This window comes from Haliotis cracherodii, unplaced genomic scaffold (genome assembly GCF_022045235.1).
Source record: "Haliotis cracherodii isolate W230 unplaced genomic scaffold, xgHalCrac1.p SCAF_9, whole genome shotgun sequence".
NCBI lineage: Eukaryota > Metazoa > Mollusca > Gastropoda > Lepetellida > Haliotidae > Haliotis > Haliotis cracherodii.
In genome coordinates this window covers 52499343-52514367 of record NW_027266343.1, presented here as the reverse complement: position 1 = coordinate 52514367, position 15025 = coordinate 52499343, and the positions used below count along the sequence as shown (strand labels likewise).

The 15025-nt window shown below is 37.7% G+C and overlaps 1 protein-coding gene across 4 annotated transcripts in view; it reads left to right on the top strand.

The window, feature by feature from the left end:
• Nucleotides 1-15025, top strand: part of LOC139452994 (protein mono-ADP-ribosyltransferase PARP14-like) — a 75928-nt gene that overhangs the window by 46541 nt on the left and 14362 nt on the right. For all 4 annotated transcript variants that reach the window (XM_071234622.1, XM_071234621.1, XM_071234620.1 and 1 more), the window contains 4 exons: nucleotides 1267-1470; nucleotides 2990-3210; nucleotides 6459-6876; nucleotides 12677-12825. In XM_071234622.1, the coding sequence (XP_071090723.1) occupies nucleotides 1267-1470; nucleotides 2990-3210; nucleotides 6459-6876; nucleotides 12677-12825 (992 nt within the window). The remainder of the gene's footprint in view (nucleotides 1-1266; nucleotides 1471-2989; nucleotides 3211-6458; nucleotides 6877-12676; nucleotides 12826-15025) is intronic.

Here is a 15025-nt window from a genome sequence, read left to right as displayed (position 1 = left end):
CACATGACAAAACTTCCTTGATCCATGGGGCTTTTGTTACTAAGGGTGGTTACCAGAGATATAGTAAAATATCTCTCTTCAGAGGTTCAGGACAAGTTGTCAGTACTGAAACAAATGCTATTTGAAGTTTACCTAGAAAACAATATGTAAAATGTTCGACTTCCTCAATGATAACGTCTATGTAAAATGTGGGAGTACGACATTTTGGAAAGAAGTAGGCATCGCCATGAGCCCCAATTGTGCTCCCCTTTTGGCTGATCAGTTTCTTAATGCATATTAATCGGAATTTCTGCTCAGATTGGCAAAGTCAAAACAAGTGAATTTGGCCATGAAGTAGGTGTCAGGAAATGGTCATATGTGCCGGACATGTCCGACTGGGAATCTCAAATGTCCGATTTAAAATATTGCTTACCGAACACTTAAATTGTTCTGTCCGGACATTTTAGAAAACAAACAACGCTGCCTTCGGGGTCCAAATAATTGATGAGCGTTATCGTATCACTTCAAGGGCATGAAGTATAACTTAAGGTTAAGGCATATCAATGATTTGATATTGTTCAGTAACCATCATAAAAACAATTCCCTTCCACTGATTTACCCACCTGAACTAGAAGTAAAGGAGACCAGTCAGGCCATCTTGTCTGTTTCATATTTAGATCTATGCATAAAGATTCAGAGTGAATCTCCACAAGACTGTATGACAAGAGGGATGATTTCAACTTTCCAATAGTCAACTTTCCCTTTATGTCGAGCAATTTTCCAGCAGCTTCAGCCTTTGGTGTTTACATTTTGAGGGAATCGAACATGCTCTTTCTACAAAGATTTCAGAAGTTGCTCAGAAGTTGCTCAGAAGTTGTTTGATCAAAGTTACAACATTCCATGCCTCAGAAAAGGTTATGATAGTAGACATGTGGAGGACATTTCCCAATTTGAGGAATCAGTGTCAGAAATGATGTCCTATGCAAATTTTGATTTGTGCCATATGTTCCCTAATTTTGAATGTAACCATGGTAACTGGTGAGCAAACAGTGCAAGGGGGTATTTGTTTTCTAATTTCTGTTAGTTTCATAATTTGGAGCTGTTTCCTTATGTAGGTGATTTTCAGGCCAAGTCTCATTCCATGGTTTCAGTTTCTCTATGTGGCTATGATGTTCATAAAAATGATCAAAGCCTCGTCATGTGGCATTTATCACAAACCATAAAATATCCACTTTACTTCAGCCATGGTACATAAAACTGTTCCCTAACTCAATCTCATTGTTCTAGGCATGCTTAACACAAAACCAGAGGACATGGCGAAGACATTTGTAGCTGCTCTCGATGAATACCAACAGTCAACAAAAACAATTATCCAAGATGTTCGGATAGTTATCTTCGTGAAGACCATGTTTGAACCTTTCTTCGCTGGGGTCATTGAAGCTGTGACAGCCAGAAATGAGGGGAAAAAAGGACTATTGCGGAAGGCAATGGGTAAGTGAGAAAGTCTTGATAAATATCTTTATCAATTGAATGAAATTTTCTGATGGACAGTATGGGCAAATGAATGTTGCATTTTTGCCGTATTGAAGAAATTTACATTACGTTTCCAAATCAACTGACACATACAGTCAAGTCTTGTTAATCCGACTCTCGTTAATCCGACAATCAGCTTTATCCGACACTTATGATGGCGACCGATTAAATCGATCCCAACAATCCAATACAAAACCACTTTAAGAAACATTTTTCTTCTACTTTTCTTTGCTATTTTCTGACACATTTCTTCCTGTATGGTAACAACCCACTGACAATTGACTAATAGTAGTGACTTGACTAATATCTAAAATAAACAGATGGTAATTTTGTTTACATATAATCATGGTAATGATATATGTAGTATGTTTTGGCAACAATATGACTTTATATCATCATGAATAAAACAGTAAATAGCAAATGTGGTAATTGGAAATGCCTGCCACTCAATGCAGCTGTCACCTTGGTCATTTTCAAGAATCGATACCGGGTAGATGCTTTCACAATGTACAGTGACCATGAATTAATCACAAGATTCCATTTGGATCAAACAGGATTCCTTTTTTATGACTGATCTGGTAAGAGACTATTTGCTCTCACCAACTAACAGAATAGCACCGGGGTTAAAACTGCAATTACCTTGCGCTGTTTGGCAAAAAATTTATCACTGTAATCACCACCTGTGCCACTAAGCTGTCTCTTGAAAGCAGATATCTCCTCCGCTGACTTTGACTACATGTTGTACGAGCATGTTTCACAATCCTCCATTTATTGTACAGCTTAGGAAAAACAGCCTTGACACCTTGCTGCCACCTCCCTCCCATGTTTCCTTCTTCATCCTTGAGGGCGGTCGGTTAGCCTAGAGGTTAAAGCGTTCGCTCGTCACGCCGAAGACCCGGGTTCGATTCCCGATATGGGTACAATGTGTGAAGCCCATTTAAGCTGTTCCCCACCATGATATTGCTGGAATATTGCTAAAAGCGGCATTCAACCATACTCACTCACTCACTCACTCACTCACTCTTCATGCTTGATGGCACTTCCAACTAGAACTTGCTCTAGATATTTCCACTCAACAAGAAGGTCTGGTCAGATGACCAGTTTGGTTTGCCTTTTTGAACCATTTGCGTTTCAGAAGTCATTGTGAGAAGTGTTGACAGATGACAGATGTAAACTGCTTGTTTACTTCATGTGATAGGCATGTGATACAAAATCCTTCCCCTGAATCTGTAAAATTGGGATTTCCCTGGTTACAACCAATCTCCAAACTATGAGCCTGTTCCGCAATTTGACCAACCCAAAACAAAATAGTACTGTAGCTTTCATGTTGTTATATTTCTGGTAAATTGCATTAAAATCAGATGCCATTAAAGTGATATACTGACTCATTTATGCAACCTGTGCTGCTTATATGACTTTGTTGTACAAAATATGTTGGTAGATGTTGGAATATATATATGTGCATTTTGATCAACAGACTTCTTCACTGGTAGTGGTGGAAGTAGACATGAGGCAGGATCTTCTGGATCTACACCAGGAACAGTACCTTCAGCACCTTCTGACGTGACCCTCCACTTCTTCTATGATGATGACATGCACCTTGACAGGGCTATTCGGAAGCTGGAAAATACATACAGGGAATTAGTAGCAGATCAAGTATTCCAAGACCCGGGTTTGAAAGACCTGTCGAATGCTCAGGTTATTCATGATTATGCTTTCATTTCCTATTGTACAAGGCCATGGACATACTAAGGTTGACTTACCCATGAAGATCCGGGGTAGAATAGGTCTTCAGCAACCCATGCTTGCTGTAAAAGGCGACTGCTTGTCGTAGGAGGCGATTAACAGGATCGGGTGGTCAGGCTTGCTGACTTGGTTGATGCATGTTATCAATCTAAATTGTGTGGATCGATGCTCATGATATTAATCACTGGATTGTCTTGTTCAGATTCGATTATTTACAGACTGCTGTCATATAGCTGGAATATTGCTGAGTGCAGTGTTAAACAACAAACCAACCAAACTCTGAACCTCACAGGACGTACAAGGAATTGTGTAAGGCTGAAAAATATATAGTCTTGGTTCTCAGGCACCGCCCGCATCATCATAAAGTTCGCCGCACGTTTTGTTTTTATTTCATTTTTTAAGAAAAATATAAAAAATCCTCAAATACTTTAAGTCCAACGATGGTCAAATACTGTATTCCAGTATTTTACTCATCAAGGAATACATTTATGTGGGGAGGCCCTCTGCCAGGTTGATTGTACACAATTGTTTATTGATTACACAACTGTTTATTGGTTACATACTAGTTTGAACAACAAAAAAAGAAAAAAAGACATCGCCCGCCCGCACTATATTTTCAGAAAACATTGCCTGAGAACCAATTCTTTTAATTTTTTTAAACCTAATAGTGAAATCTTTTGACGCTAACAATACATGATGTCATTAAGGTATTTATCCACAAAAACTTGAGTAAATTGTTTCGGTCTGACAAGTCAGTAAAATAAGCAGGGGCCAAAGACCCCATCCTGTGCCTGTGACATCAGCAACACCAAAAATCAAGAGACTCCACGATATGACGTGACGGAGAATCTCAATGATAGTTCAGTAGGCATTTCTCAGGAGAGAGAACATTCCATTAGCACTGAAACTTTGGCAATGAAGAAAGTGTTTTCAAAAGTTTCTGACATCTGATCAAAAACACACTAGGCACAAAATGTATCATGATAATTTAGCTCTGTTTGAAGTTAATCCAGAAACATTCTTGGGAGGATTTTTCCAAACAATAACCAAAATGGTGGAAACATTATCATTACCACAACCAAAATAGGCAAAGAGTGTACCATCAGCTGGAAAGGTTATGTTTTCCATATTCTGGGATGCTGAGTTTGTCATCATGGTGGGCTGTCTTCCAAAAGGTCTGACAATACAATAAACAAAGCATGACATCTATCGGTCAAATGATGAACTATATTGTATTCATTTTTTTAGAGAGAAGGGAGGTTACTCCAATTACCTTTCCCAATCCGCCGTGTTTGCGACTCTTCTGACAGATGGTGGAAACATTATCATTACCACAACAAATATAGGCAAAGAGTGTACCATCGGCTGGAAAGGTTATGTTTTCCATGTTCTGGGATGCTGTGTTTGTCATCATGGTGGGCTCTCTCCCAAAAGGTCTGACAATACAATAAACAAAGCATGTTATGCTGCACTTTGAGGCAGCTACGGGATGAATAGAGCTCAGAAAAAGAGTGCTCTTCCATCAGGACAATGGGCTAGTGCACAAATTAGTCATTTTCCTGGCTACAATGCACAAAAGTGATTTTGAACTCCTTCAGTACCGAACTTATTCTCATGATCTGGCTCTGTCATACTTCCATCTGTTCCCAAACATGCAGAAAGCTCTAGCCGGAACCCATTTCAACTCAAATGATAATGTCATAGCAGCTGTGGAGAATGTTTTTGATAGCCAAGAGAAGAACTTGTCAAAACTGGGACAAAATCCCTCCAACATCGTTGTCAAAAGTGTATCAATGTGGAAGGGAATTATGTTGAAAAATATATCCTTTTAATGTCTTTAGGTCAAATTTGTCTATTTGAGGCTGAGAACTTATCAATCAAACCTTCAGGATATCATAATGCACATTGATCTGCACATGTCATCATTTTGTGTTTTGGCAGACTACATGTCTTACTTGTTTATAGCTCACACGTCTGAAGATCAGGTAATCTATCTCATGTCATGGGCTGTTTGTCCATTGTTAATCTAAAAAAACACTGAACCAGTGAAGCTGATACTTCACAAACTTCCCAGGAATGATTATTTGTCCAAAACAGTTTGCTCAAGAGTTTTGAATACAATTTTCAATGTGGCCTCCAAGGCAAGCAAATTGGAAAACCTATTTATGGACATTACTCAGCCATTTGTTTCAAATGTAATGAAATCTGATACGTCCGTAGTTAGTAGTAGGGGTCAGCATAGATGTTCCGGTGTTTCTTTGTGATATTTTAACTTTTAACCTTGATTTGACCTTTGCACTTCGATCTTACTGAAACCTTCAGCTACTTGTGGACATTACTGCCCATGATGACACCCAATCTTCCTATTTCCAAACTTGCCTCCATTGCAGCCATATTGAGAAACCTATTTATGGTTACATGTGTAGTTAACTTTTGCATTTTGACCATTCTCCTAAATTCTTTCAAAGTGCCTTCCTTCCAATGTAAACATCTTGCCCTTGGAAATCACTGGACCAGTGAAGCTGTTACTTCACAGTCTTGTTCCAACCAATGGAACCTGAATTTGTTAAATTTTCAATGTGGCCTCCCAAGACATTCATAGTGTATTTGCTTAGCATCTATGTTTTACAATGTGACATGGGAATTGCTTGATTGTCTGAAGGTCAATATTAGCTTTGATAAATGAGCTAATTATGACTCACCTGTTTTTCCTTTAGAGATGTGTGTGTTTTTGAGGAATACTTAGTCATTCTTTTGTGAGAAATATTAGGGTGTAAAAGAAAGGAAATCATTAAGATTATGACTCAAGATCAACTTACTGTATGTCAATGAAACAAGGTTCATGTCATCTTATCTTCGACGATACACTTCCTAAATGGATCTGCCGACTCTAAATATTGCTGAAATTAAAAATAATTCTGACCCAATATTAATAAATGTGCATCAATGTTTTAAAAACAAACTTGTTTTATATGTAGAAAAGTAAAGAAGCTGTATGTGTTTGCAAGGATTATATAAACTGGCTATCTCATGTAAACATTACTCAGACTCTCCATGCCCTGACATCTATCGGTCAAATGATGAACTATTGTATTCATTTTTGTATGAGGGAAGGGAGCTTACTCTAATTACCTTTCCCAATCCGCCATGTTTCCACACTTCTGACAGAAGATGTTTTTATGTTAAAAAATCTGTTTCAGGAGAGGGAACTGGACGATTTAAAGGATAAGTATCAAATTGTTCTGGACTACAACCGGAAGTTGGGTCGAGTGAGGCTCCAGGGTTTGTCTGGTGATATTGTGTCTGCTATGGGAGCACTTCACAAACTTACTCTGGGGGTACAACGCCAAAAACAAGAGACAGAAAAGGCTGAGATTGTATCCTCATTTGTCCAGTGGAAATATGTGGAAACAGATCAAAATGGGAGCGATGTTCACAGAGATTATGACAAAATATCCAACCAAATAATTGAAGAAGCATACAAGAGCAAGAAACCCTCCATCACGCTAAGTACAACCGATAACACGGTTTATATAATAGATTTCAAAAACATGGAAGAGTATCCTTTGAAGAACACAAGTGACAAAGCAGCCATCATCAGGAAAGACATGATTCAAGGTAAGTTTTAAAAAACTACACGTTAATATAGGATATTCATTCATTGTCTGTTCATCTGCTACCAATAGATCTGACCCATGAAGATCTGGGGTAGAATAGTTCTTCAGCAACCCATGCTTGCCGTAAAATGCGACTATGCTTGTCATAAGAGGTGACTAAGAGGATCGTTTGGTCAGCCTCGCTGACTTGATTGATGCATGTCATTGTATCCTAATTGCGTGGATCGATGTTCATGATGTCAACCACTGGATTGTCTGGTTAAGACTCGATTATTTACAGACCGCCTTCATATACCTGGAATATTGCTGACCACGGCGGTAAACAACAAACAAGCCAACAAACAAATACATCTGTGCTTTCATATTATTTAATTCAGTGTGAATTATGTGATAGACAAACCTCTAGCATTTATGTTTTTGTGGTTTCATAATCATACAAATACCACCATGTTCTAGTTGATATTGACCAGAAGAGATTAGGTATTGCTGTTTTTAGATTAACTGATTGCTTTATCAATATTGAAAAAAACCAGATCAGGTTAGGGAATAGGTCTTCAGCAACTCATGCTTGCTTCGAAAGGTGACTGTGCTTTTCGAATGATGCGACAAATGGGATCGGGTGGTCAGGTTCAATGGCTTGGTTGATGCATGTCATCATGTCCCAATTATTTACAGACCACCTTATAGCTGTAATACTATTGAGTTTGGCATATACATATATATATATATATATATATATATATATATATATATATATATATATATATATATTTAACTTATCTAATCTCGAACTATGCATCAGGTTCAATGACTTGGTTGATGCATGTCATCATGTCCCAATTATTTACAGACCACCATATAGCTGTAATACTATTGAGTTCGGCATAAATATATATATATATATATATATATATATATATATATATTTAACTTATCTAATCTCACACTATGCATTTTTTTCTTTCTACTATCATATGTGAACAAGGTTTCCAGCTTCTAAAAATACAGAAATTCACCTGAACACACCCTAGCATCCCCATGGTTACCGGTCCAACGGCAACCTTACACAACCTGATCATTCTCGTTCTCTTTCTAATCGTCTTATTGTGAAGACATGTTTCTGCAGAGAGAATATGATTTGGTTTGCTTTTTTGGGTGCATATTTTCCCTTCGGCTTTGCGTAGGTTTAATGGAAACGTCTTACAGTAATGGGAAAAAAGTCCAGTTACGCCCGGCGCGTACGTACTCCACTTCAGACCCTTTGTTGTGACTGCCAAGGACAGTGTAGCTTCACCTCCCAGATTCTGCTTTCTTGGTTGTGTCACCGAAGGGAGATGGACTGTCAGGTGAAGTCTAAAGACTCTGTAAAGAATTTGAAGTCTCAGTTGGCTAAGCCGTCTACTGTTTCGTCCGGTGTTCCATCATCTGGCAAGGATATTGCCCATCATTCCTCTTTTCATCCTGGCTCTAATGTGTTTGATTGCTTTGATGATGTGTTAAATCAGATACTGAGCAGTCGCACCCTATTGTCTGTTCGAGATAGTGTTGTGCACTGTCTTGAAGAATCCATCATTTTCCCAGACGTCTTCAGCTGTATCCCAAGTTCTTTACAGCTATGCGGTGATTCATTGAATGATGACATACATGAAAACACGTTCGGGATGAACTACCCGATCTTATGCTGTTTTGTAAGAATAGCGTATCGAGATTGTTTCAAATGTTGTTGATGTGTTTTCCCGCTCAAGAGTTCTTGTCATTTTCTATGACACTAGGCTGTGTTCTAAGTAACTTTTGATTTGTTTCACTGTTTGAACCAACTTCCTCGTGTTGTCTCACGGTTCTAGTCTTTCAGACTAGGGTATCTGCACATGTTGCCATGCAGGGGAACATGTACATGACACTGTTGTTGGCCGGTAACCATGGGGATCCTGGGGTGTGTTCAGGTGAATTGTTTTTTTAGAAGCTGGAAACTTTGTTCAACATTTTTCCACATGCTATCCAAGAAGAAAGAAGAAATACATTGTGTAAGATAGGATAAGTACAATTTATTAAAAAATCCATTATTTAGTTGGCCGTCTCACCATATATATTCCGTGGTGATGCATTGTATCTAATTATCAGGAATTATGTCTTTTATACAAAATGACTACTTTGGCACATCCTAGTTTACATTTCTGTACCTGCGGTTCTGCTTCTATTTGAAATATATTTGTCATTTGGGATACACTGTCCCAGTCTTCTTGAAATGCAAGTTCTAGTTTATCTACGGTAATATGGCTGGGTGGTTGAAGGCAGGGGGTCACACGCATACGTGTTAACAGTTGTGTGAATCACTTTGGTGGACTGTATTCATTCATTTGATTTACAATGATTGAATCGTACATTGAATATTCATTCAAAGGATTGTCTCCTTTTGGACATGAAGTGAAGTAGTAGACATTTAATTACATTGAAAACACAGTATGTTTATCTCCATTCTACCATTACTAAATAAAACACGAACTCTTTGGTGTTAGCAAATATACTGAGTGAAGCGGCATGGGTTGAGTTCAGTGTTTTGAGCGGGTTATCGATCTGAATTACGGAATCACCGAAGAAAATATGGTACAGTATATACTCAAGCAGTTTGTTGACACCGTTATACTTCACTCGAACATATGACAGGCATTGAAGGCATGCAAGCAAGGCAACTTGGTAAGCTAACATGAGGTGGGCATTCCTAAAGAAAACAAAGCAAGCTTTGCAAGGCTTTCGCTCTACATCGCACGTCACCATTATGACGTCATATTGCTCATTGTGACGCAAAAAATATGACGTCACAGTCGTATATAGAAAAGCGCCAAAATTCCAAGCTCTCTGTTGTCTCCAAAACGTAAATACATTCCCTATGTTAATCCTGTCGCGTTTTTCTGCACGAAATGTATTGCCACACATCCTTTGAATATTGTAGTAACCGCATCTGTGCATTTTGTAACCTGTAATTGTAGATATAATTTTTTAAATATGCCTACCGACAATGACTGAAAATAGTACTATTCTATTAATATTAGCTTCCACGGTGATGTGGCCGTCAAACCAGCTGTTTCAATCAGGGAGTTTATTGTGATTTAATAGCCTCTGATTGACCAATCAGAATCGAGTAAATTCCAAATTCATGGTAGAATTGTCATCATACATCATTCACTGGTATTTACTCAAGTTTCCATGTCGCCTACTGTTTTTATAACACTCTTTTTTTGTATGAGTAGTCCAATATTGAATCACCACTTAATCTCACCATGTATGCATGGTAAACATGAATTTTATGGCAATATCACATTTAGTGTATAGATTTCCCAAATATTAAAGTACAGTCTAGTCTCGTTAATCTGACACTTGTTAATCCAACACTCGTTAATCCGACAATCAGCTTTATCCAACACTAAGAATTGGAACTATTTATAGTGCTATTTATGCCCCCATTTCACTATGACCACAAATATCCCGAACCATCCCGAACAGGAAATTTTTCATGTTAAATCTTAATCATTTCTTGAAGTTCTTAAATAAATTTTATTTGATTCCCAAACATTCGTACAGTTCGCAGGAGTTCGTAGAATCGCCAAGAAAGTTTTTGTTTGTGGAAGGGTCCCCGAATTGCAATTTCGTGGCTGTATCGTAATCCATTCGTAATTAATTCTTATATTCCTTAACAGCTTCGTAATCGATTCTTTTGCATTCTTGGCTATTCTTAGCGGATTGTGGCTCCCAAAATTTCTATCCTCAACCCGAAAACATCCCGAAACAGCCACAAATGTCCTGAGTCAACTACGAATTGGCATATTCATAACTTAGTCATTGGTGATTCTTACAATTCGTGCATGATCCGTACATGAATCTTGTAATTTGTACATGTTTCTTAACCCATTCCTGGCATTCTTCATATTTTTTAACCCGGAAATAAAGTTTGCATTATTGGTCGATTCGATATTCGATGCGGGATGATTCAGGATATTTGTGGTTCTAGTGAACGGGGGGCATAAGACCCGTTCATCACAGCTAATTTGCAAAGAATTACCAAAATCACTCATTAATCAGTCTCGTCATTCCAACACAGTGATGCGAGAGTTCAATGTGAGAGATGAGTTGGCTCTTAGCTGCATATTACAACGGCTACAGAGATAAACTTGCTTAACAATAAACAATTAATGCTGGCCAGCAGAAACAGTACCAGTGCAATAGGCTGGAAAAAAACACGAAATCATTCACAAAAGTTTTATTTTGGTTCAAGGCAACAATTCTAAACAACAAATGCTGTTGTATTTTAATTCACATTTACAAATCTTTCCGAATTCCCAAGTTTCTATTACGATCACGATTACTAAATGACAAGAGTGTCGAACGATGTTGCCTATCCTATCTCTAAAGCCAAACTGTAATTACAACACAGTGTGGGATATGTGCATGTTTTTTTCATGCTTTTTTTCCACAATATAATGCAGTGCATGTGCAAACTGTTTTCACACACAGAAACGAAACAGAACGAGCTGTCCGAAAACATGGCATACACTTACAGAAATACAAGAGAAACTAACATATATACAACCTGTGATGACAATATCCTTTTGTCCAAAAGCTTTAAATAAACAAAACAGGATTAATCACATGTTTAGATTACTTTATCACATTAGAATAAGATATAAGTTCTCGCTACCACTGAGGACATCCTATTACAGGTGCGACCTTTTGCGAACTTTGACTGACAAGTGAAATGACTTGCAGGAAGTCGACATTAGCCACTAAGAAAGATGCTGTCTTGAGCTTTGCGGCACTAACTAGTGAAACTTCAAACTGACAACATCAATTCCAGACAACGTTTACAAAGAATTTTGAATCAATTTTGTTTATCCGACATTCCTGTTAATCAGACATAATCATATGCAACCAACCATGTCAGATCAACGGGACTTGACTGTATATGGAATATACTGTCAACCACTTGGTAATGAGGTTCTGTTTATTGAAAAGGACAATCAATAATTATAAAACACATTTTAAGGAAAGAAAGTATATTATGCTATATACTTTACCTGCCATTTAGGTCTAACATGGACTAAAAGGTTTAGACATGACCACATGAGCTTTTCAGTCCAAGATGACAGTCCAAGAAATGTTTGTTTGGTGTTTAACGCCGCACTAAGCAATATTCTAGCTACATGACGGCGGTCTGTAAATAATAGAGGCTGGACGAGACAATCCAGTGATTGACATCATGAGCATCGATCCACGCAATTGGGATACGATGACATGCATCAACCAAGTCAACGAGCCTGACCCCTGATCCTGTTAGTCGCCTTTTACAACAAACATAGTCGCCTTTTCCCCATCTTCACAGGTCTCCAAGAAATGAGAAACTTACTGAGAAACTTACTTGTAGGTTTTCAACTACATGTAGTGTTGTTTAATGAAACAAGAAGTCACATCAGGAACTATATGTGGGCACTATTTTATGGCCCTCTGGCAAAGGAAAGCGTGTCTGTCATCATCGAGCATGCTGACAGTAATGCTATAGGCTTGATAGACTGTGTGAACTGGTCCTTGAGACCAAGAAATCTGTGAAAGATTACAACATGATATGTAAGTTATTTCATCTGTCTTACATACACATTATTACAAAGTATTTAATAAAATCGCCTCAAGAAACAATTGGTTGCTAATTTCCGTTCAAGAATATATATTTCTTGTAGGATATAGCAGATTTTGCACACTTTGATGTATCAGAGGTATATTAACAGGAAGATGGGCATTCTTTTTCTTCACAGGAAGTTCATCATCCTTTGAACCTCCTCCAAATTGGACTGCAACAAGTTCAGACTGTGAAAATGTTCTTGTTGATACGAATTCCAGTGAGTATCAAACACTTGTGCAAAGTTTCTTCACTAGTGTTGGATCACAAAGACCTATCATAAAGGTAAGAATAAATGCACATTTACTGACATACTCAACAACAAAAGTTCCTGTGACACCAATATTTTAGTGTATTTTTCAAACAAGTAAAGTTTGGTTTTCAATATTGTAGTACATGTATGGAATCAAGTCACAAACATGCAACTGCTACAGAAAAGCATGCATTTCATGCAAAAGTTGACTTTTATGCAAGCCCCATGCATTTCACTACCCAAGAATGGGTATAAAAACATGTGCATTAACAGGATTCCATATGCATTGTTTAGCATTGTGCTGACAATAACCACTCAGAAAAACAACAAAATTACGTAAGTATTCAACATTACGAAATGCCACACCTGTTCGAAAATGAGCGCCTGCGAGCCATTGGTATGCTTGAAGCAGGATCGAGTCAACATGATGTTGCAAGACATTTTAACGTCCACAGAAACACCATTTGGTGTTTGTGGCAACGTTGGCAACAGACGAATGCAGTCAGAGACCATCCTCGGAGTGGCAGGCCACGCGTAACCAATAATCGACAAGACAACTGGATTCGAACAACACACCTACGAAATCGATTCCAGCAACAGTGACTGCAAGAAGCATCCCTGGCCTTCGACTAATATCTTCAGAAACTGTATGTTGTTGCCTCAGATTGCAGGAATTCTCTCACCAATCGAGCACATGTGGGATGAGATGGATCGGCGCCTTCGATGTCAACCACGTGTTCCACAGACACTCCAGGAACTTCGAAACATGCTCCAGCAGATATAGACAGATATCCCACAGGACCTTGTGCGACACCTGGTCCACACACGCTATTGATTTGTAAATTGACATGTTCATGTTTTTTTTATGAAATCACGCATTTTCTGAAGACAGTATGGCAAATTAAACCATTTGAACACTTACAGGAGTCTTTTATCTGTTGCGAACCAAAATTGTTTCAGATTTGGTAGAAAACCTAACTTTGCATTAAATCTTATTCAATGTCACAGAAACTTTTGTTGTTCAGTATATATGTGAAAACAAATTTAACTGGATGCTGCTTGCAAATATGTAATTCTTTAGTGTTTACATTGAATAACATGTGCCAAAAATATGGTGTCTTTTCTATCACTTTGTCATCTGTCATCAACATGTTCTCTTTTCTCTGAAATCCTGTTCTGACAACACTGAATAATATTAGGCTAAAACAATAATAGTCTTGGTTCTCAGGCACTGCCCGCTTCATCATAAAGTCTGCTGCATGTTTCGTTAGTATTTCCATTGTCAAGAACAAAACAAAACAAAATGCTTGATACTTAAAAACAGTACGATCCAATAATGTGTGCAGTTACTTCCCTTGACATGCACTCTGCTTTACTGTGCATCTTGTGTTATGGTCGTGGCGGCAACAGGAGTTTGTGATCTTGTTTTGCTGTTTGCAAATTTGGTCAATGAAAACATGAAGTCAATGGTATTTGTGTACTGTATGCCAGACAATCTTTCATATGCAGAGATTAAGATTATATGTGTATTTGCCTTGTAATATAAGCTAGAAATAGCAATCAGCTGTTCACAGCTATGGGTGATTTTGTTTAAAAAATTCTTATTGTAATGGCCAATATCATGACTGAAAAGAAATTTCAATACAATGAAAGGAAGACTGAAGACTTTGTATCTCAAACGACTAATATTTGTTTCAAGGCGTGTTCATTGTGAGTTTGTGATTTGCCAAGTAGTTCATACAAGATTTCAATGAAATTAATGTTATTAAAATTGAATGGAATCTTTGATAAAAGTAATATAATGGATTACAACGTATGTCCAGACACACAATTAACACTTTTATAGCCAGATAGTGTAATAACAGAATTAACAAGTGTACTTCCATACGGATTTGTTGACAATGGTAGTCAAACAGTATTTCAGTATTTTACTCATCAAGGAATACCAGGTACATTTATGTAGGGAGGCTTTTTTTCAGGTTGATTGTACACAACTGTTCATTTGGCTGCATACTAGTTTGAACAAACAAACGGAAAACCCCACCTGCCGTCACTATATTTTCAAATGACATTGCCCGAGAACCAATTCTTTTATTTTTTAAGCCTTAATAATTAGATATTCATCAAAAAGATTTGAAAGTGTTAAGCAGAAGTCATTTTAGTTTAATGTTTTTTTATTTTTTTAACAAACTGTTTAAAGGCATCCACATGCACATTAAAAGTCAATGTATG